The sequence below is a fragment of the Uloborus diversus genome, chromosome 1 (genome assembly GCF_026930045.1).
Source record: "Uloborus diversus isolate 005 chromosome 1, Udiv.v.3.1, whole genome shotgun sequence".
In the NCBI taxonomy this organism is placed as follows: Eukaryota; Metazoa; Arthropoda; class Arachnida; order Araneae; family Uloboridae; genus Uloborus; species Uloborus diversus.
Genome location: NC_072731.1, coordinates 164,240,852 through 164,264,774, shown reverse-complemented (window position 1 = coordinate 164,264,774; position 23,923 = coordinate 164,240,852). Strand labels below are relative to the sequence as shown.

The 23,923-nt window shown below is 32.2% G+C and overlaps 1 protein-coding gene across 1 annotated transcript in view; it reads right to left on the bottom strand.

Moving 5' to 3' along the window:
• Positions 1–8,255: 8,255 nt before the first annotated feature.
• The window catches only part of LOC129216799 (transcriptional repressor scratch 2-like), a 35,710-nt gene continuing 20,042 nt past the window's right edge, over positions 8,256–23,923 (bottom strand). The window contains exons 2-4 of the mRNA XM_054851019.1: positions 11,254–11,382; positions 9,796–10,107; positions 8,256–8,914 (exon numbers count right to left, since the gene is read on the bottom strand). Coding sequence (XP_054706994.1) covers positions 8,256–8,914; positions 9,796–10,107; positions 11,254–11,382 — 1,100 coding nt within the window. The remainder of the gene's footprint in view (positions 8,915–9,795; positions 10,108–11,253; positions 11,383–23,923) is intronic.

Genomic DNA, 23,923 nt, shown 5'->3' with positions numbered 1-23,923 from the left:
TTGGAAAATGTAACAAATCACAATTAGTTCAGCTTACCCGCTTTGGGCTTCCTGGTAGGGCAAAGCGGGTTTTTCAAGTGTTTGTAATGTTTGATAATAAATAAATAGTGGGCTTCAAATAAAGGAAACATCTCTTTTTATTTTGAAATTCAAGAATTCTGCCAGAAAATAAAAGCAAAATTGTTACGTTAAAAATCCAAAAACTACTATTTTCGAGCGTTCTTCGAAAACCTACCCGCTTTTGGCCACCCTCCCCTAACTATGATGATGTATATTATTTTAACACTAATAAACAGAAGATAAGTTTTCATGTAATAACTAAAAGCATATTACGCAAATCGTATTCTCAACAAAGTTTTTTACCAAGAAAGAGACGGTTTTAAGGTAACTGTTTATAAAACAAAATGAATAATTATTTTCGGTGAATTTACGCGACAAAAGTTGATATCTAGTTAAGTGCTAAAAATGCTGATAGACTTACTTTGGTTATTTATTAGCATTAAGATTTAAAAAACAATAACATTTCGCATATTTGATCAGATTCGGGCTTTTGAATTGCATGTATTACAAAAACACTGAACATTTGCTACATGATTATTAAAAGCAAAGCGCAGTCAGTAAAAAAAAAATACTTGAGGGAACATTTTTTTAAATGTGTATAATGTAACGATTTGTAAAAAGAAAATGGGAAACGTGTTTTTTATTATTTTTTTTTAAATTTATGCTATTGTTTAGGAATAAATGTACTGCAGTATTTTGCCTTTTCCAGCGTTTTTAAAGAACATCGTATTTTTAACATCAAAGAAAAACTATCAATTACTTTATATCTTAATATGCTCTTCCCAAGCATATCTTGGTGAAATCATAATATACAGTTCTTTAAGCATGAAGAAATTAAACACTTTTGGAGATAACTTTTAAAACCGTTAAAGATTAAATATAAGACAATAAATCATTCATTGATGAGTGCAGGCACATAACTAATGACATATTTTAAAAAACCAACGAACAACAACAATTTCATGCACCGATTCAGTTTAGAGTTTACTAAGTTTAGGTATTTTAAGCATTAGTTCCTGTTTCGCATCAGCTTTCCTTTGATGAAATCCTGCTGTCGAACGAATAAACCAATAAAAAGACAATGTATACTTCATACAAGCACTATATAAATGCTGTTATTTTACAGTAAGATTTGCTCTTTGTTCTCAATCACCACAATAAACTTAGACGGAATATATTAGATGAATCTAATTTGCATTTAAAATTTATGTTGCACTGGGCGCATTATTTAGCGATTTGATAAAGAAACTTACTCTAAAATTTTACTAACTGTAAAAGTTACTCAACTAAGTGTAGCAATCACAGAAGACATACTTTAAAATAAAACACTTTTTATTGCTTTTCTTTAGCTCTAAATAAATTTTTTAAGAAACTCGAGAATTTTAGTGAATGACTATCTTATATAATTAAAAACTGAGCGTATGTACCTATGTATCTCTGTATGTATGTATGTATGTGTGTCCAAAATACTTCTCCCGAACGACAGTGAACTGACCATCGAACCAGGTATTGATGGATTCGTAAAATTCCCATCTTTATGTTTGACTGTTTAACATAATCCTCCGATAATAATTAGTGGAGATATCAATTAAAAGCTATTAATAGTGAAACTTAGATTTCGACATAAAATCCCTTTTTTCGAAGACTTTCCTCCATTCAAGTTATTATTCAGTGCTTCATCTCAACTTTCCGTAACAATGATTTTATTAAAATTTGTAGCGTGAATCAAATCATTGAGAAGAAAGATCCGTTGCCATTTTTTTCTCGAATATGAAGAGGTAAAATTCTTGCTTTTGTTTTAAACGCTTTTCCTGTAATCGGGGTATTTAAAATTTTTACTATTTGATTATTTTTCCGCAATTTGCCTCAAAGTTTTACTGATATATATTTTTTCAAGCCTGAGTGTTAAACACGCGTCAGTTGACATAACTTTTATTTTCGAGGTAGACCGAGCAAAGCCGGGCGACGAAGCTAGCTTCATTTGTAAAATTGAACACATAAACAAATATTACAAGATGGTTTCTCAAAACTTAAAGCAGTTGAAGTATTATTTATGTATTTATTTATTTATTGGTGGAACAAAAGAAAAATATTTAGAGCTATCCTTAAAATCATAGGAAACTTTTGAGAACTGTCAAAAAAAAAAAAAAAAAAAAAAAAAACAGAATAATGAAAAGCTTAGAAAATATTAAAATTTTGCGTTGTGGGATTTTCTTTGTGGTTACTGACGTGCAATCTCTTTTTCAGAAAGCAACACTTTTTTTAGAAAAAAGATTTTATTCTTTCACTTATTCACAGTTTTGAAGTAATTAATGTCCGTGAAATACCAGTCACAGAACTACAAATATCTTCTTCAGGAGCTCTAAAAGAGATTTTAGCAAAAAGCATTTGCGCATATAGAATATAGATATTTGTAAATGTACAGGAAAAAAAATCTCTCGCATCTACTGATGGGCAAAACTGTAAGAATAACTAAATATTCTTTATATACACATGTTATTCTTTATATACAGAAATAGACATTTCAAAACAACAATTTGCAAATATTATTGCTCGTTTATTATATACTTATTGCAATAAGAGTTTTTTGAAAATTATAGAATACAATTGTAGTTAATATCCATGTAATATTTGTGCTTCGGAAATCACCTTAACCTATTTCGCACAACAAATCAATCCTGCTTCACCAAATCAATGCGCTTGGCATCATTATTAAAAAACACCTTTTATGGAAGGAATAAATTAAGATTATTAATCCTTACTAAAATATGAGTCGGTACTTTCTTATAAAACTCTTCTTTAAAGAAAGGAAAATGCGACACAGTTACAAGAAAAATTGGGTTATCTAACGAAGAATTGAGTCATCAGATAAAACTACTAGAAATTCATCTTCCTTTTTGGTTTCTTACAGTACCTAACAACTACATACACCTACAAAATGTTCAAAAAGTCAATATTTGACAAAATTTTCGGAACATTCCCAACACGTTTATTAGGGAACACACACTAACTTAACAAAAGTTCAGTAAGTTACCGCCCTATAGCCAGGGTTAAGGCAGAAATTCATGAACTACACCGTCAGCTCAGTCAATTCCAGCCGAGGACTGCAGTGGTAGCAATACAGAATTATCACTGACCAGTTTGTTTGGCACTCTTGGCTTCCTTAAGAGGTTTCCCAACTCCAGCTCAGTCACTCCTATGCCGAGCTGATGAGTGCTAATAAGCACGAAACTGCAGTCCTGGGCTGGAATTGACTAAGCTGGCGTGTAGTTCATGTATTTCTGCTTTAGCCCTGGCTATAGGGCGGTAACTTACTGAATATATCTGCCTTGCCTTCAATCTTCGAGTTGAACCGAACCATTGCTTCGGTCACTCGTCTGGTCAGTGCTAATTCTTTATGCTACCAGTTCGTTTGGCACTCTTGGTTTCCTTAAGAGGTTTTCCACCTCCAGCTCAGTCACTCCTATGCCGGGCTGATGAGTGCTAATAAGCACGAAACTGCAGTCCTCGGCTGGAATTGACTGAACTGACGGTGTAGTTCATGTATTAACAAAAGTTGTTTGAATCCTTGTTTGGTGAATATCAAAAGATCAGTATTTGCTTACCCTAATTGTAAAAAAAAAAAAAAAAATACATAAGTATTCAAAATCATTAAAAAAAAAATACTGTTTTGCTCTGTGGGACGTTTCATAAGAAAGTACCGATATTTATGTTCCGTAACAAAATAATTTATTCTGGGTTTATTTTGCCTTACAAACACTTCCTTTCAAAATTAATGATTTGCACATCGGTTTAAATACTCGTAGATATCGCAATTTGTCATCTATGAGAGGCCGAAGTACTAATATGCTAAAGATCTTTTAAAAGACAGCTCTATTATAAATATTATTGCTTTTGATACACAGTTTTGGAGTAAATATTACCCCATTGTATAATCTCTTGCTCCCGCTTTAATTACAGCTTCATTTGCATCCGAGCAAGAATACTCACTCAGCATTTAATATTATTGCGTTTAAAATTGCACTTTGATCGCTCTAAAATATGATGCAAAATGTAAGAGAAATATGATCATATAAAGATTTATATACATTCCGAAGTTTCTATCTGAATAAGAAAAGCAGGACTAAGAAATACTTGAACAAGATTATTTCATCTAACTCTACAAAAAATTTTAGCATGATGGAAAATATTTTCAAAAGACTTTATCAATTCGTGTTCTTTCCTCATTTAAAAGAATGATCAACATGAACAGGAAAGTACTTGGAATTGTAAATTATCTTCATAGACATAAATTTAAAGTCCGAAAATTAAACATAGTTAAGTGTGATATATGTCTCGTGATCCTTGTTATTCCCCATAATATAAAAAGCTAATAAAATAGAATCAATCAATAAAATGGAATTCATAAAGCAAGCCCTTACTTGTCAAATGAAGAAGCGAAAAGCAAAGGGATGTAAGTGGATAGTTTCAAGTTTTGAGTAAAATGCGTTTCAAGGTGCGGTCCTAGGTAGACTTTCATTTTCATAAGAATGTAAAATACGCTGAAGTAATAACTTTTGATTCCTTAAATAGATTGTATGAAATTTAGATATGGAATCACAGTTAATTTAATTTCTTAAAGCTAAATATTACAACACAAATGCTCAACAAATAAAGCCTATGTTACACTGCGTTTTAAGTTTTTTTTTTTTTTTTTAGAATTCATGCAAGAAAGCGTTTTCAATATTCCCAAAGGTATTTTTCATTTCTTTATATTATCTTTAAACTTTGATAGTTAAATCATTCTTTGGGAAATAAAAAAAGTACAAAAATAAAATAATATGGTTATAAGATTTTATATATCAACAAATATCTACTTTAAATTTTTTTAAAGCAGTTCTTGAAGATTTTTTCTATTATTTATGTATTTATATTTCACATTGAATATGTTTGAAAAATACTCAGCCAAAGAGTTAAAAATTGGTTTTCAAACTTTTGTACGTTTTATAAATTTAAAAACATGTTTGTGTTTTCTCTAACTGTCATAGAGTTTAAAGAGTTAAATAAAAAACAAAAAGAAACTAAAAATAAAATAATAACATTAAAAATATTTAAAAAATGATTAGAAACAACAATACAGAAGTAACCACGACTGTTAAAATTATTTAAAAATTATAATTGTTTTGGAATGTAAAATAGTATCAAAATATTTGATTTGAAATATGATTTATTAAATAACTTTAGCAACCCTTTTATAGAAAAACAGATTAACACTGAAAAACACGCCAAAATAAATAAAGCGTGATATATTTTAACGAAATACAGTTTTTTAATGCATTGTAAATTAAAACTTTTTAAACAAGTTAGAATTCTCGAAAATCGTTTGAGCCCTTTTTGAGTTTTATTTGAAGTGAATTTGCTACTAAATATAAATAGTATTAATTACGAAAATGGTCATGTTTTTCCTTATTAGTTAAGTATATATTTAACAATAAATTTGCTCGTTATAATTTCGAAATGGTATTTGATTTTTGTATAAAACTTATTTTATATGAAATAATACATTTAAAATGCATTAAAAATAAGTTCACAGCTTCATTTTCAACAGAACTTTTTAACATAATAATGCACAATATACTGTCAATTATTGCTCCCTTTGTAAACTTTTATACAGTATTATACTAAGTTCATTTGTATCACTGTTGTCTAACGTTTCCAAAAACGTTTATTTTAGAAGCACAAAGTTTTAAGTAAACTTCTGCTTCTAGTCAACTTTCAATACGATAGCCAAATAACTCTTTTGAAACATTTCGTTGTCTGAAACCTGTGGATCAGACCCACATATCTTCTGCGTAAATATTTCTTTCTCTTCGGTGCTTTAGAATTTGTTTTGTATTATTCTTGTATTGCTTTGATGTAGGTCATCTTTATGCTGTTTCAGAGGATTACAATAGAGCTTTGGCCCAACGTTAAGTACTCTCTCTCTCTCTCTCTCTCTCTCTCTCTCTCTCTCCCATCTGTATGCAGACAGGAGATAAAATGTTGAGAATTCGAGAAATTGGGAGATTTAAACTATTATGGTGTTGTTCAGAAAGATATTTTGGAAGCTTTTCCTCTCAAAGCTATTTGTGAAATCGGATTTGGAAGAAATGCCGTTTTCGTTTCTGTATATTTTGCCAATTGTTTGCTTTTCTTTTTTCTTTCATGGAAAAGGCAGCTATGATGTTGCATAGACAATGCATTGCAAATTGCGTTTTACTTCTGACCATCACACTTTTTTCAACTATGGACATACTTACAACTTTAAAAAGTTATTCACCATATTATTTTTTATCTATCCTTTTCACCGTATATTTGTTTTGTGCAACAATCACTTTATTAAGCAGTAAAAAATATATATACAAGCATTTATATAAATAAAAACAAAATTCTGTGAGAAATCTAAAGCAAAGAATAGCAAAACAAAAGCTGTTATATAAAATCTGACTACTGTTTTCTTGTTTCCTTTACGACTTCCTCGGTTCTGAGCTCAATAACAATTAACTTAAAGAAACAATTAAGGGGCAAAAACATATGCTAAATTTTAATTTTAAGAAGATAACTCGGAGCGAAAACAATCACGGAAGATCATTCGTTTGACAATTTGGGGGACGGGGGGTAAATCAAACTCTAAAAACTGAACTAAAAGACTCCATACTGGGAAAAATGAAACGGAACGGGACGAATTGGTAAGTTGATAAACATTCCGAAACATACAATATTTAAAAGTTTTCAATGGTATCTTCGCTACTAAATATTCGTTGCAATGATTGTTAAAACATTTTATGGCAGTTGAAAGACAGCTATACCATGAGTTTTAATTTCTAATTTAAATAACATTTCAGCTATGAAAATACCAGAGTTATTTATGTGTTGCATTTTTGATCAGTCTTTTTCCCGTTTTTAAATGACTACAAAATCGTTCTCAATACATTGTACAGTATTCACTTATTTATGAAATAAATAAGCAATCTTTAATAAGGTTAACATTACATTGATAATACCTATTTGGTATGCTGTAAGGAGAGAGAGAGAGAGAGAGAGAGAGGTAGCTGGATAATCAGAAATTTGTATTAGTATAAAAGAGACTCAACTCGATAAGATGCAAACGAGTTTTTAGTAACTTAGTTTAGATCTTAAAGATTCCAAACTTGCGAGTTTCTACAATGATCTGCAAGTGTGTGAAAGAAACTAACAAATTTGTTCCTTCTAGAGTCATACGTTTTTTATCAAACGAATATGAATTGGGTATAATAAACCAATTTACGCTGCATAGCGCTTTGAAATTACATATCAAGAAATATTTCTTTAAAATTGTTTTCTTTAGATGATTTCAGCAAACTTTCCAAAAAAAGACCCTCACACGAAGTTGCATATCAAAACATACTTGTAAGCAGGGGTGTTCTCATTGGGTATACTCCATATGATCTCAAATATTTTTTCGACATATAGCATATACCCTCAAGCTTCAAAATTTTCATATTATGCATATGATCGCATGAACATATTGTACGTAATGCATTACTGGGAGCTAGTCTAGCTACCCTCAGAAAAATTGATGGGAACATCACTGGTTGCAAGCGCAAATTGAAAAGCAAATTTTTTCGCAAACTACAACGAAAAAGGTTAAGCAAAGCTGTATATTTATGTAATGTAGTAGTGTAATTAATCGAGTAATGCATTAATTATAAACGACAATTCTGTATCTCAGAGCCAGATGAACGTAAGTCACATTATGGTAGGTTTACAGGAGAGAAGAAAATTTGTTTCATCGTGCATGCAAAGGATGGGACGGGCGCTCTTTTAACCCTAGTAAAAAAATTGAAAAGGATTTTTTTTTTTAAGAATACTCTTCTACATACAATGCACTAATAAACGGAAAATCGCAACTTTTGGACTTATGTCAATCTGGCTCTGAGGTACAGAATTATGAGTTGCGTGAATTTAGTATAACAACTGAATAACAAACAAATGTATTCTTGCTTTTAGAGAAGGAGGTGAGAACCTTTACAAAATCGATTAAATGTTGAAAATATGATTCGTTAACTTCCTGCTTGACCTGTAATTAACAATACGTTGTTTAACAACTAGATCTGACGTTGTTCAACAACTAAATCTGGAACATGGGTTATGACATCACTGGAAGTGCCGGGTTAAAAGAATTGTTGTGGACGTTATTATGTTCTTAGAAGCAGTCGAGAGTCTTGTGGCATAGGGGTGGACGCCGGTGTCAACGGTATTCCTCCAAGAACAGGATCTTTTAAACAAGATGATTCGTAATGTTTGTTGAGGTAGGACTTGAGAGCAAAGGATTTATTGCATCGAGCACAAGCGTAGTGCTTGTAAGCAGAGTGCGTCTGCATGTGAGCTCTCAAGTTGGACCTGTCTGCAAAAGCTTTGCCGCAGTGGGCGCACCCGTAGGGCTTCTCACCGGTGTGAGAGCGCATGTGGCCTTGCAGCAGCCAGGGCCTTGAGAATGCCTTGCCGCACACGGCACATTTGTGACTCAGGTTATGGGTAAGCAAATGCATGGCTAGTGCTGGCATGCTGACGTACACCTTGCCACAGGTCTCGCACTTTTTTGCCTGTTGAGAGTCTGGACTGCGGTGTGTCTGCTTGTGCCGAGAGAGGTTGGAGGAAGTCGCATAGTGCTTTCCGCATTCTCCACACGTGTATCTTGGTCTGTCTCGCTGTGGGGGCACTTCCGGTAGACCAAGGGCGTTCCTTCGCCTGGATCGGCCGTCAGAGACGAAAAAGGCATCGTATGTATAGCTGACAGTAACTCCGTTGGAGAAGACATGAAACGAAGGGTCACCAACTAATCCACTCGAGCTCACTGAAACAAAAAACAAAATGAAGTTGAGAATTACTGTTGTTCAGGGCCACTAAAACACATATTTGATCACTACTAAATACAGTAAACCTTTGTAATATCACGCGCTTCTGGGGACAAGAAAAAAGCAGGATGTATCCGAAACCTAATTTCTATACATACATTCAAGTCTTTTATGTAATTTATTGCCCTTTTATTCCGTCTAGTGCTCCTATGTTATCATGGAGTTATTTTGTCTTCTTTTGTCAGAAAGTATATTTTCGGATTATTTGTTTTTTAATGATTGCAAAATGGGTTCTACAGACTTCGTTTGTGGCTTAAATTTAAGTCAACTAAATATACTCTATCAGCATTAAGATGAATATTTGATGACAGGTAAATGAGAGGCCTAAAAATATATGATAAGGGGTTTGGGTCGATATTTGGACCGGAAAAGAAATCAAAGCATACATTTTTATTTGTTTATTTATTTATTTTATGACCAACTTCTGCAGAACAATGTTTCAAAACTGATATTTTTATGTTAATTTTACTAAAGATTTTTCATGTGAAATAAATCATGTAAACTGAGGTCTTAAAATCGTTACTTGATTAAAATAGTTAGAATTTTTAATATGGCAGGTAACAATAGTAACAAAAATGAGAAAAATCAAAATGTTCTCTATTGGAGTTCTTTGCTACCGATTATCTGTGTTTGTAAAACTTGTTCAATGTTTTACGGTTTATTAATGTCAATAAGTTTCTTTTCCTTCCAGCTATTTACTTTATTTTATGCATGTCATGTTTTATATTACTTCTCAGTTTTTTTTTTCTTTTGCAAAATATCTAAATTTTAGAAAGTGTTAACGAACAATAATAATTGAAACTCTATTTTTTTTCCTTACTTCGAGTAGGTGCTGAAGAGATAGCAGGGGGTGAGACCGAGATCGGCGGTGAAGGCGGCACGAGGCCAGGGCTGAGACTGCTCTCTGAGACATGACTGCAGAAAGAAGAAGTATCACTGTGCTCGTGGTCATGTCCTCTGTCTCCGCTTCGGCGACTCAGGTCCAGTTCTTTATCGAAGACGTCGTCCCGAGAATTCTCGAAATGAAATCGGTCGTACCGCAGCAGCTCAGAGGAGGGAATCACATCTTGAATATAGCCTAGAGAAGAACGATCATGGTAATCAGCGGGGAGAAATGGAAGCGTGGCGCATTCTACAAGGAATCAGTTTAAACAAATATATATAGGCAGTAAAGCCATTCTTAGTTAAAGAGAGATGCATAATAATGTGACATAAATTAACAATTGGACTTGTTACAATTAGTGTTTGGATTTACTAATTGAAGTAATTTGGTTTATTTGATTTCCTGTGTTTGAATCTACATTAGTTTTGATTTACATATTACTCTTGGTATTTGACATATTTACCTCTCACTTAAAATTATATATAGCGTTACAATTTGCTTATAATACCGAGCATAAATTTCGCTTTGCAGCACATTTTGTTTCCCAAAAATCTTTGTAAAATAAAGTCTAAACAATTGTTATTATTATTATTATTATTATTATTATTAAAACTGCATAAGAGATTTTCTAATATAATTAACTCTATGTTCAGTCATTTTCAAATGTCTGAGTGACGTGTATTGATTCCATTTTTTTAATCAAACACCATTTTATGAGCAGATTTTTAAAATACTGTATATTAGATATTAACTTGTGAAGTGAAAAGAAATTCTTTTTTACTGTTAGAATGTATTGTTGCTTGTAAAGTGTTTCTTAAAAAGTTATAACAGTTCACAAATAAAATTCTTTCACAAAATTTAAAGAGAAAAATTATACATTGTCGTCGTACTTTACATATGATGATGTTTAGATTGAAAAGTTCAGTTTATTTCATTTATACCGAATACTATTTTTAATTCAAAGTAAGCCTCCCGCAGATTAGAAAAAAATATTAGACAAAACCTTTGTTAAAAATTAAGTTTGACTAACTTAAAAAATCTTATAACTCCTGTTCTAAGTAATGCAGGCTAATCAGTTTTCGAAACGAGAAGCACTCATCTCCAATAGTAGTTGAGTTCTTCAGTAGTACAGAAACTCAAATTGACATGGTAAGCTCTTTAATTAGACTTTAGCAGTATTGTTCACGTTTTTTATTCTTAAATTGAAATTTGAGCGCTTTCAGTTTTTCAAAACTCAAAAGCCCCCTATATGAAATCATGGGCCTCGGTGTTAAGTTAAGCAAAGATTCGGTGCTAGCTGTGGACTTGCATGTTAAATTTAAGCATAATTTTTTCCACATACATCATATTTTAAAATAGTGAATCCATGTACTGCCATTTCTCAATGAAACTAACTGATGCCATTTGATAAGAGTTCATTTATAATTGCAAATGCAGAAGGCTTCCACAAACTTCGAAACATAGCAGATGCAAATGCTAATATGTTGCTCTTTTCAAAACAACCACGCATTCGTCTTTTAGCTCCTAATGTTGCCAAATTTAAAATTATAAAAATGCAATAAACCTTGTGAAAGTTCGTGCATTTATATCTAATTTGGTTATATGTTGCAAAGTTGATAACGCATTTGCTTTCGAGCTTCAGAGGACATTTGGGAACCATGAATAATTCAAACGGTGACAACTAGACCTGTCATTAGTACTTTTTAAGCCATCCTCCGAGATAAGACCAGCCACTGGTAAGACCCACAAACTGCTCATTTCCGAACAAAGAGATAAAAAAAGAATAAGAAGGACATAATAGAGAGAAACCGAACGGTCTCCGTATCATTCACCAATAGAAACTACGACTGCAGTGTCATCCTTACAAAGCAGTTGGCAAATGATAAAATGGGCAATTACGTAAAACAAATGAAACTACTTAATGACAATGCCAGAGAGGAAGGGGGTAGGTACTGACTTGGAGAGTGCTGGTGCAGGTATTCAGCGGCAGAGGTCTTTTCTACCTTTTTAACATCGTTACAAATGATCGCGTTCAAAGCTCTACTTGAGCTTGAAATGACACTGAGAGTTGTTGAAAAACGAAGCACGCAGAAATTTTTCTGGAGGAATTTTTTTCCCCCACTGTGAAGCAGGGATAATGGGAAGTGGGGTGTGGGGGAGGGTGCGTAGATTTCATTCCCTTTCACTTTCTAGTTTTTCGTATGCATGAATGGAGATGGAAAGTCTTCTGATTTATGATTCAAAGCGCTAATATTTAAAAGAATTTTTTATGGCGATATAAAGCACGAAATTATATTTTTCAAATATATGCAATAGTCAGTAGTTATCCAAACCTCTCAATAACTACATATGTACTTTGCACAATGAACAAATGCACATATATACCAAAAAAACATGTTACGTAAATTATTATCAACCATTTACGATTTTTTGGGAATACTACTTGTTAGCGGAATACGAGTTAAATTTAGTGCTCTTGAAGTTATGTACTTGCAATTTTCTTTTGTCGAAAATTGTTGACTGGGATTAATTACACTGTAAAGTGAGTAAGAATGTCGTGTGCTGTAACTGTATGCATAAAATATGTCAAAGAAAAAATTGATTGATACAAATATTTCATTAGTCACATAAATTATGCAATTTGAACGCATCTAAGACTTTTTTCTTTTTTGAGTGAAATGCCTAAACTTGATTTGACATATAATCAGGTATCCTAACCTTATACGTTGTATTACGAACTTTTTTTAACTGAAAATGAAAGAAAGTGACTTATTCTTTTGAAGTCAGTGTACTGGAAATACTTTTTAAAAAATTTAAAGACCGATTCCCAATTTATAATTTATGTGAAGAGTTTAATTTTGAAATTTTTAATTTATCATTTAACCACAAAACTCTTGATGTAGGGCAGAAACTGGAGATTTCTTACCCCTTGTTTTTCTGTTAATTATTGATAGAAAGCTGACAGATACCCAGTATATGCACAAAATGACATTGTCTAACCAGCGTGAGTCCTTATTTGATGATTAATTTCAACCGTACAATTGAATCAGTTTTCTGCTGAAAGGGCGTAAGTCAATTTAAGGACAGTACTGATTTGCTCAATTTTAACAAAAAGCGATTCAGTTATTATGTTGAGTTAAAAGAATAATTTACCTACCGAAACTATTCAACACCCTATGCTAAAACAGTCTTTGTACTCTAATTATATAACCATGCCTGATTTTGAAGACATAGCTAATTGTAAGTTTTTTGTGTCTGAATATGATATATCATTTACACAGGAAGGCAACTATGGCATGCTACTTCTGAACCGTATAATATGGAATACATGCTGCACCACGTTCAAGTATACATGCCTCAGTTTATCTATAAAGGATACCGCTATTACTAAAATTGAACTTTATCCAAGCATGTCTTAGTTTACCATGCTACTGATTTTCTTTACTGAAGTAAGAGATTTTGTGGGTTTAATAAATATTGGGAACTTTTTCTTTTTACTAATTCTAACGGCAACGATCTACGAGATTATTTATTATGGCATTGGTGAATAATTTAAGTGATGATACAAAAAAAAAAAGCACAAGAGTAGGCAAATCCATTAAATGAATACAGTTTTTAAACCTTAAATCAATTTAAAACATGAAGAACCTGAAACTAGCAGTGTAAAACCGTCATCACCTTCTAAACACCTAAATAAAACCTCTTATTTTGAGACTTAGCTAGGCAATAGCAAAGTACATAATAAAGAAAACAGTAGTAATCTTAGCCGCTATTAGGAATCAAAAAAATAAAATTTAGCGAAATGATTCTAAAAATGATTAAAAATTAGCTATGAAACATGACGAATAATTTTTTGAATCAGGTGAGCATCCCACAACAGTGAATCAGACATTAAGGAATGTTCAAACAATATCAAATTCATAGCACTCAAGTTATCTAGGTTCTTTTTGTTTTTACTTAGTAACCTTTTACTTAGTTACTTAATACCTCAGTCATTTACTGTTTCATTCGGTTCTTATGCTAGGGACGGTACAACTCCTGGTTCAGCATGTTACCCTAAACTAACGTGACGCGCCGCAATAATTTGTTTTATAATATTTTTTTAAGTTTTTTCTTGAAGTATACATGTATTACATCTAAAATTTAATAGCACAGCATAATTTATTTTATTTGTATACACCATGCAATTTTTCAAATACAGTTAATTCCCGATTATCCACGGAATCGGGTGGCACAATGCCATGGATAATAAAAATTGCGGATGATCCACAAAAAGGCTAAAATGAATGACAAGAAAGGTAAAAATTATTCTTCCTCAAAAACATGGCTGTTTTAACACGTGTTGCAGTGAAAATAAATGCGGTACTGTGAAAATGGTTTGTATTTCCGCACAACAGAACTTAACATCAATAAAGAACAAGTGCATCCAAGATGAAGAAAGTGCAAAAAATAAATAAATAAATAAACAAATAAAATTTAACTTTGCAATTTATCAAGAAAAAAAAAGTCATTTGCATTTGTTTCTTGCTAAGAAAATACATGTTCCTGACTGTTGATTGACACACGAATAATCCGCCCCATAGATAATCCGCTCGCAGATAACCGAGAGTTTACAAACTTAATTACGAAACCGGGAGTATCAAGGATGCAAAATAAGAAAAAAATATGCGGCTTTACGTCCGGATTCGACTAGCAGATACAAGGGTTTTAGTTACATTTTAACATTCGTCATGTTATTTTAAAACACACTTAAGCAAATCCTTCATAGTTTGTTGGTGAATACTCCTCAAATTCGTTTCAAAATTACTCATATTTTTCATCTGTACTTTTATACTTTTTGTGAACGTAATGGAATAATTTACTTTGCGGAGCAAACAATAATATTGTGTAGAAATATAAATCATCACTTTTTTTTTCTTTTCCTTTCTCAAACAAAAAAAAAGTGTTTTCAAAAATACGTTTTGAGCAGAACTTTGCTCCAAGTATAGTATTATTGAAGACAGAATGGGCCAAGTCGAACTTTCCCTCAAGTCAGCGCTTGTACTTATTTGCTTCTAGATAAAATACGCTTCTAGATAAAATACGCTTCTAGATGAAACACTTTGGTTAAACTAAAAACAATTAATATCATTTTACTAAGCAGTAAATATTGAAATTCAGTTACACAGAAGTAAAATTTTGATCAAATCCTTCTGGCAAGCAACAGTACTTTTGGCAAGAACGAAAACCGCTGTAGGATTAAATAGAGGAAGAGGAGGGGGGACGAATGACAGCGCTCTATTCAAAAACAGTGAAGCATGCCAAGTCAAACGATTTGTGACGGCCTGCTCTCTGGAATTCGATTTCCAAATGGACGAAGCCGGTAGACTGCTTAATGCTGCATAGGACCTTGGAATTTTTTACCATTATTATTCCAGCTCATGGAAATTGCAAAAGTAGAGGGAAATTATAATGCGCTTGTAATAGATTACGTCCCTGAAGCTTTTGCAATATCTAATCTCAACTAAAGCGAAATCCCTGTCAGGTCATTTTTGATCCTAATGATCGGTCGGACATTTGGGCTTCACTGCAAAACCCATCAGGTGCGGATAGCTATTAAGGGGGTTTTTGTAGCGCATTAGCGAATGGCTCAACATGTATTATGTGTAACTAAACACTTTAATTCCAAGACCAGTCTGGTGTTTGTGACAAATTGCTGTTCTCTGGTTAAGCTATATGCACGAACTCCCAACACAAAAATAAAATAGTTTGAATTATTTTGTTTTATTTTCTGCGAATATCACCTCGAAAATTAATGTTGTTAAAGGCGTGATTTACTATTGAGCATAGTGAGAACGAGTATTTTCCTAGTAAAAAAAATAAAATATTACTGGTATTGCGACAATATTTTCAAGATTATTAAATACTAGAAAATCGTCCATCAAAGTATGACGGGTGAAAATTGCTTCTACATTTAAACGAAGCAATTGTCTGTTTGTTGACATTTCGATAGTTGAAATTTTAACCCTAACTCCAGTGGATGAACTCTAAACTCCAGCAGATAGCGTTCATTATTGACTACTTTCTCCTTTCTTCATTTCTCTGAAATGACACATTCTTACCAGTAAAACATTTAAGTTATCGGATTTAGTTTAGCCTTGTCACAATAAAGCCTTTCCATACATTTAAAACATTGCCATAATACATTACCTAGTTATCATGTCGTGAGCGAGTTTCATTGCTGATGACGTCAGCGTTACTCGATCATTAGCTATTACATATATATATATATATATATATATATATAAGGATTAACTAAGGCGTAACCTGAACAAATACTGAGTAACTAAACCGACTGATAGGTTTTAAATAGAACTAGTACCATTGATATTCAGTTAAAAGGTTTCAAGATACAAAAACGTTTGTTTAAGCATGTCTGAGCCTCTTTGCCCCGCTAAAGTAAATATAGTGCATAGGAAAGTTGAAGAGCTACAATAACCATTATCCATTATCTTAGTAATATTTAAGTCCGTACTTTTAGACACATAAATTTTGTACATATAAATATTGATACAATGTTTATAAATAATCCTTATTTTTATGTTTCAATGTGCTACAATGGCGTTCACTCCTTTAGTTGTCAGTCAAAATTACCTTACTTTTTACAACTTTACCTGCATGTTGCTTTTGCCTGTTTTGCATTATAAAATATCAACGTCAACGGGCTTGGCACTAAATTTGGCAAGAAAATGCCAAATGCTGACAAATTTTTGAATCTAATTTATAATTAGGTATTTTAAACCTAACAGATGGATAGAATCCAATTATAACTACACTACCTCTAGAATTCACTAAATATAGTTGTGTGCTATAATTTTCTTGAATAGTTTTCCAAAAGGGTAAAAATGAGGAGCTGCTCCGGAGTCAGTGAATTTTGAATTTAATAAGAGTTTACTTGCTCTGCACCGATTCTGATCTTTACGCATGCGCTTTGAATTCTACTGAAACCATAGTGAAAGGTTCCTCCAAAAATGTGAGTTTTTAAAACAATGATACTACACACTCCAGAATTAATGTAACGTTAACCCCATTAATACTGGTAACCTAACATAATTGTTTACAATGTGAAGCAAAAGCGTATAAGAGGCCACGTAACCTAACTTTAATAAAATAAAACCACAATAAAACTTTAGGATATAATAATCTGTTCAATGCGAATGAGAGAATCAATTGAATAACACTGAATGAATAACAGTAAGTCCGTTAATAATGAAACAATCTTGGCTGTGGACCTATGGGAACCTATGCAAAGCCTCTGCCAATCAGGGACCCACTCATGAAAGTCTGTGCTTAAGGGACCGCCTGCTGATAAGGTGGTTTGTGACGTCACAGCTTAGCGCAGCATTATTTGACCAGGATCCCGCTTTCCTGGAATAGGCTTGATAAGGCTAGACTCCTAGTAAAAATGTACTCTAGAGATTAGGGAATAGGGGTTATGGCGTTTGAGATTCGATAGCCGTAAGCCTTTATTGCGGGGGGGAAACTGCTCAGAAATGGAAATGAAAGATTTTTTTTTTCTGTAAATTTCAAATGCCTTAAGTGCAATAATTGCTAACACTTAGTTAATAAAAGATATATTGCATTTGAGATATTAGCAAACTTGATTATTAGAAAGGACAACATGTTTTTTCCACTCATAAAATCTTAAAGTGCATGGAATGTTTAAAAAATTTGCTAATGTCTCAAAGCTGTAGTATAGCTATATAAATAAGCCTTTCAAAAACAAGAGAATAGCTACGGACGTTCATTTATTCAATTTTTATATTTAATTATTTGACTTATTTGTTGTTCTTTTTTTTCTAAATATAGATTCCATCGATAGTTATCGAATATACATTTTTTAGCTATTGAAAATAATACAGAACCGTTCTTACCATTTTTTTTAACTTTTTTTTTATTTTATTTTATTTTTTTATTTTTTTTTTTGTCACGTTTGACACAAAATATTTTCCTCCATACGTGCTCTTCATCGAGATATGTTTCTTAAAAAGTTTGTTTCAAGCAAATCCATCTTTAACTTCGGATCTGTTTTCGTCCTAAATTCTCCCGATGGTGTTAATGATAAGTTTTTGAGCTCTTCAAAATTGTTCGAATCAAAAAGTGAAATATTTGAATTAAGTGTCCGTCCCGAAATCTTTTGCGCAAAAAAAAAAAAAAGTTCGAATTGGAGAATTCTTTGAAAAAATATTGGAGGGGAGGGGGGGTTGCGGGCAGACGGAAAGATGAATCGACACGGGTTATCCTCATCAAAAAACCCTACTTATCAATTTTTAATTTTTCGATATTACTTAAATTAATTTCTTTATTTTTGACTTATTTTTGTCTTTGCGATACATGTAGTGTTATATTTCCTTCTGAGTGGGAAGAAGAAAATTTCCGGCTGCTCTATTGGTACATACAATTTATCCTATTTGAGTAGATTGAATTTTGTTAAAAATGAATTTTCCCTTGGAACGAAAAACTTTCAGATGTTCCAATAGATTCAAAAAAAAAGCAATGCGATGCACTTGTGTTTTTATTTTGAATATGTTTCACTTTTAATGTTGCTGTTATTCATTCAGGACAACTAAAATTTAATTGACTGTAATACGACTGAAATCACCTTATGCGGTCTTCGGGAAAACCAAAATTGTATACGAAGTTACAAAAGAGAAAAAGTTAATCCGCACAAAAATGGGGTCGTTCTCAAAATTTTAAAAGTATTTCTCTAAAGAACATGCTTAAGAACAAAGGATCTGACTATTTTTTAAATAATTTGTTTAAGTTTAATATTTTTAAAATATCACTTAAATCGGCAAACTTTCAATATTTATGCTTCTGGCCGATGACATCACAAATGATGAAATGCCATTTTGTGTTGCCATTAACAGAGCAAAATATTTAATTCGAATCTTTACTCACGTGTATTGGCAGCGATATAGTTGATAGCAAGCGTAGAGAGCAATTTTAATTCTCTTCTTTATTATCATAATGTGGAATCGCGGTAGAAAGATGCGGCAAACTGCATCATTTGTGATGTCATCAAGACCTCGCCTTGTTTCAAAAATCGGACATTTTAAGAAATTAATTAAAAAATAACTGTTGGGAAAATTAAAATATTTTCTGGGTCCATGTTCTTCTTTTTTTTTTTTTACTTATTCTATCAATTTCAGTGACAAAAAGTACTACTTTTGACTGAAGGAGACAACCCCATTCTCATCACCACTTGTACCAGCCATATTTTTTCCAAAGCGTATTAAAGCTGAGGCCAATCAAAATCCCCCTTTAAAAAGGAAGAAACAAAAGCTTTTTCAGGAAACAAAAAGCAGCTGTCATATAACGCATTCCCCCTTTTCTTCAATCTCTCTTTATCCTCGTCTAAACTCATTCATTTATCCTTGGTCAGAGCCGCCGCAAATTGGAACTCGACGTCTTGTTGGGAATGGCCTCTCCCCCAAATATCTGCCTCGAAAGCATCCCAGCTTATGCGGCTCGGGAGACCGTCTTATTAGCTGTCGTGGTTTTCGTCCTTGTTAGCGCAGCATTAGAGTCACAGCGCTAGCTCTGATAATCCCTTTAATCAGCGCTCATCACACTTTGCTCCCGGTGTTTCCTTTCTGTCGTCATCTGTTGCTCTTCGGCATCTCTCTCTTTTATCTTCTTACAGAAGTGAGATGATCGGAGGCAAAAAATCTATGATATTGCACCGTCAATTAATGCTATTCATCATGAGAAAACATTTCCATATCTGAAATATTTTTAGAGGTTTTTTAAATATATACCACAAAAGATATCAGTATGTAGGATATGAACCTTAGTTCAAGCGCTAGAAATAAATGTAATTATTCCCTGCGACAGTTTATAACTTAAATCAAAGTTCGATGTTCGTTAAGTATATATTAAGTGTCTATTTATGACGTATAACGGTATTTCACTAAATTATGTAAATCAGTGAGAAAAGAGTAAAATGCTGCGTATTTTTGCACGACCAAAATGATATCTTTAACTAGACGAAACTCCAGGAAAAGACTGAACACAAAAAAAAAGTAATTTTATCAAATCGTTCTCATTTTTGAAGCTTTGTTTATTTTAAAATTAAAAAATGGTGAACCTTAATCGGTAAAACGCATAATGCAAATTTGTATCAGAACGAATACTATTTAAAAGAAACTTTGAAAAAAATGGACTATTGTTTTCTACAAGAAAGTTTAGTATTTTAATTAAAAAAAAAAAAAACCTAACAAATTCATTTTCTAATCCTGGATGCATAGTACCACGTTGAAAATAAGGTTAGTTTCAGAAGATTTTATGATTGCAATAGTAATTAACTCACTATAATAAAGAAATACATAAATAAGCTTACAGCACTAAACATAGTGTTTCTCTTCTGTAACGTTTAGACTAAACACAGGAATGTGTTTTATAAAGCATTTTTAATGCTAGATAATTTTAACATTTTAACTTCACTGAAGTTAACTTAAATTTCGCATTCAGTGAACCTAAGAGATTTTAGAGACTGCTATATTTTTATGACTTTTCCCATAAAACGAATTTTGGAACAATATACCTCTCATAGATAATATTGCGGTAAAACTTAGAGAAATATGTTCAGAAATAACGGAATAATTGACGTATCATAGCAGATTGTTCCTTTATCAGTTACATTTTAAATTCGCTTGTACTTTAACCCATGAGTTTGATCATAAAGAGACCTAGATTATTTAGAAGGTATTCAATAAAGAAATTCTATTTGAAACATTAAATATCATTGAAAACCAGACATGTATTTGGAAAAATAAATGCCCTTTATGGAACGTTTTAAAAGTCAAACATAGTTTTAAAAAGCTAAAATCTTTAAAACTTCATCGTTTACTTTTCCTTAAAAAACAGCTATTATTCCATCTTAGAAGACAGCAGTTGAACAATTTAATGGATACAAACATTGTTGTCTGTGAAGCAACGGCATTAATTCACTTTTGTTCTTAAAGAATAATCATACAGATAAATAATCATCAATCTTCAAACTTAGTGTCAAAATTTAGTTTCGGTTTTGCTTCTCAATTTGATCAGAAATAACCAGTAATATTGTAATATATTTTTCGCATCTATATTCTTTAAGATTATTTCACTTCCTGCGATATTAATTAATAAAGCAACAATAAAAATTTTGTAGGTCATGAATTTTAGTTGAATTTCTACCAAGGAATCCTAACACCAGAAGAGAGCATCACCTGATTTTCAAAATTATGGCTCACCATAGATTGCACCATAAGAGATGAATCGACACATTTCGGATCATAATCCACGTTTATTCAACTAATGAAGTACGCCATCACTTTCTGATTTACATCAAGTGGGTAGACATAACACAACATAAAGCCACCGTATAAAAGATAAACTCGATCATACAACAAATCACCGGAACGCGCTCTTTGTTTATGCCTATTATAATATTTATGGTTCATTCACGCCTGCACCCCCTTTACTGGTTTCACGTAAAACCCAGAACCTGCTAAGTTACGCCTAACTTTATAGTTGCCTTTGCTTACGTTAGGCCTAACTTTATGCGCGCCATTTTATGCCGCTTGAACACTGCAACCGTAATCACCTTGAATAAACACGCGGGTAAAAGTCGGTGTATGCTTCCCCCTCCGCCTTAATATCTGATCTAGAATAGAAAAGGTGCGAGGTAAATTTCTACGGGACTCGCTAATTTTCATCTGTGAAAATACCCATAAAGCGGCCTGGATTCCCTAGTGCTGAAATTCGGGGTAAAATTAGGTTTGGGGTTAGCGTTATAGCCACACGTTTCTGATGGTTTATAAATGTTAGTGTATATAAATTTGGATGATTTGCTGCGTGTGAAGATTTTGTGCCATGAAAATATAATTCAGGAGTTATTTAATGATCACATGGAAGTGCTACACAGGAAGAAAAGGTTTACGGGTAAGGTAAGCATGATTTCTCTTTGGTGAGCCATGTAAATATTCATAGGTAATGAAAGTTATAAAACTACGTAATCGTTATACCACTTAAACATAGAAGTTATCGTTGTAATTTCATTTTAGTTACTAAGATGCCATAAAACAAAGTATAAACAGTATTTTCTACAATGCATAAATTTATCATTCGTCTATCATACTCACTTTTAAAACCTGAATTTTACAGATTAGTATCGGTATAATATTTTAGCGATTTGTTTTTTAATGTCAGTGATGTACTTGTAGTCGAGCGGTGCTATCAATTCATATGATTACATGCACTTTTTCAGTAATCTTGTACGTTATTTTGATTTAGTAATCGTTTATGCCGACGACGCGTGGCATTTTGTTTATAATTGAGTTATTCGTGTACATATGATATTCAAAATTTTTCGTTTAGTAAAGAGCCTTAAAAATGCGTTCATAGTTCAGTTTCCTGAGTACAGTTTTCGCCCTTCTAAATTTGTGGTACATTGTCTTGCAGTAAAGTAATGATATTTCAATAAATTTATCAGTGGGTGGATTGTGATATAAAAACGAATTAGAAAAAAAAAACGTATACATCTTCTATTATAGCTAATAAAAAGAGTGTTGCAGGCATGAAACTTCCAAAATATAATGCATAACTTTTTTTAAAAAAGAAAGTAATTTCCCTTTTTAAATCGAAAAAGAAATTTGAAAGACCATAGGAGTTGTCCGGATAAATTCCTAAATTAAATTAGAGGGAAATTTTAACATGCCTCATCTTCGTGGTTTTTTTAGCATCGATTATATGAACCAATTAGTTTGTTTTCTTCAACTGCATAATGCGTTTTGGCATAGTATTTTGATGACAGTTTTATAAGTGAACATTTAGGTACTTTTTCTAGTAATTTTTGATATGGAACTGAGTTTTATTTCAGTGTTGACATTTTAAAAAAAAAAAAAGAGTTGTTTATTCCACTCATCACACTATAGCTCATTATTACAAAAAAAGTTCAATGTCCTCGATATCGATTCAGGTTCATCCTCATCGTATGTTCACATGTATTTAAATGTTATGTAATATTATTGTAAAAACGATAAATGGTTAGAATTTTCAAGTCTTTAACACCCAACTATTTTTAATTGACTCCTTCCCAGAATTTTTGTTACGAAAACTACTTCCTTACAACTAATCTTCTTACATCAACCCGTTTTATGAAAATCGGAGTATTCTTGTCATCTCTATTTTCAAGAGAAAAAAAATATGGACGCTCGTCACATCATACAAGATTTCTCATCACTTGTGGGAAAAGTTTCAGACACTTGCAACTGCATGGCTACAAAAACCACCTGAAGATCAAATATTCTATAGACGATCATCCCTTAATCCTCAAGTGGGCTTATGGCACCCACCAACCATCCCCCGAATCTTACCCCTCTAGTCTCAAATCCACCGAATATAAAATCCCTTGGAAATCCGGGCTACATCCGGAATTATTTATTCAGAGAGTTATCTTGGATTTGCGCACTGCTCCGGAATTTCAAGCTGTGAGAAAAATCACTTTTCAGAAGACTTGGTTTTGGTAGCTTTTTTTTTTGTGTGTGTGAGCTTGACTATGTATGTGACGCTGTATGTGTGAAGGTCTGTTATCTGGATAAGTGGCTGAAGTCATTCCAGGACAGAATTCGGAAGCCAAGAAACGGGAGTCAACTTGTGAAGCCGATAGAACTTGAATTTTGTCCTATAGTCTTTGTAAAATGTCAAAAATATATATAAAAAAATATATAATATATATATATATATATATATATATATATATATATATATATATATATATATATATATATATATATATATATATATATATATATATATATATATATATATATATATATATATATATATTTATTTATTTATTTATTTATTTATTTATTTATTATATATTGCAATGCAAAGCTAGCAATAACTTGAGTTTTGATTGATTAAGTTTAGGATAATAATGTGAAATTACTGTAAACTAGTGAAATCGTGGTTTTTGTTTTTTCTTTAGAAAATAAAACAAAAACATAAAGGAACAATAATGTTTTATTAACAATAGAGC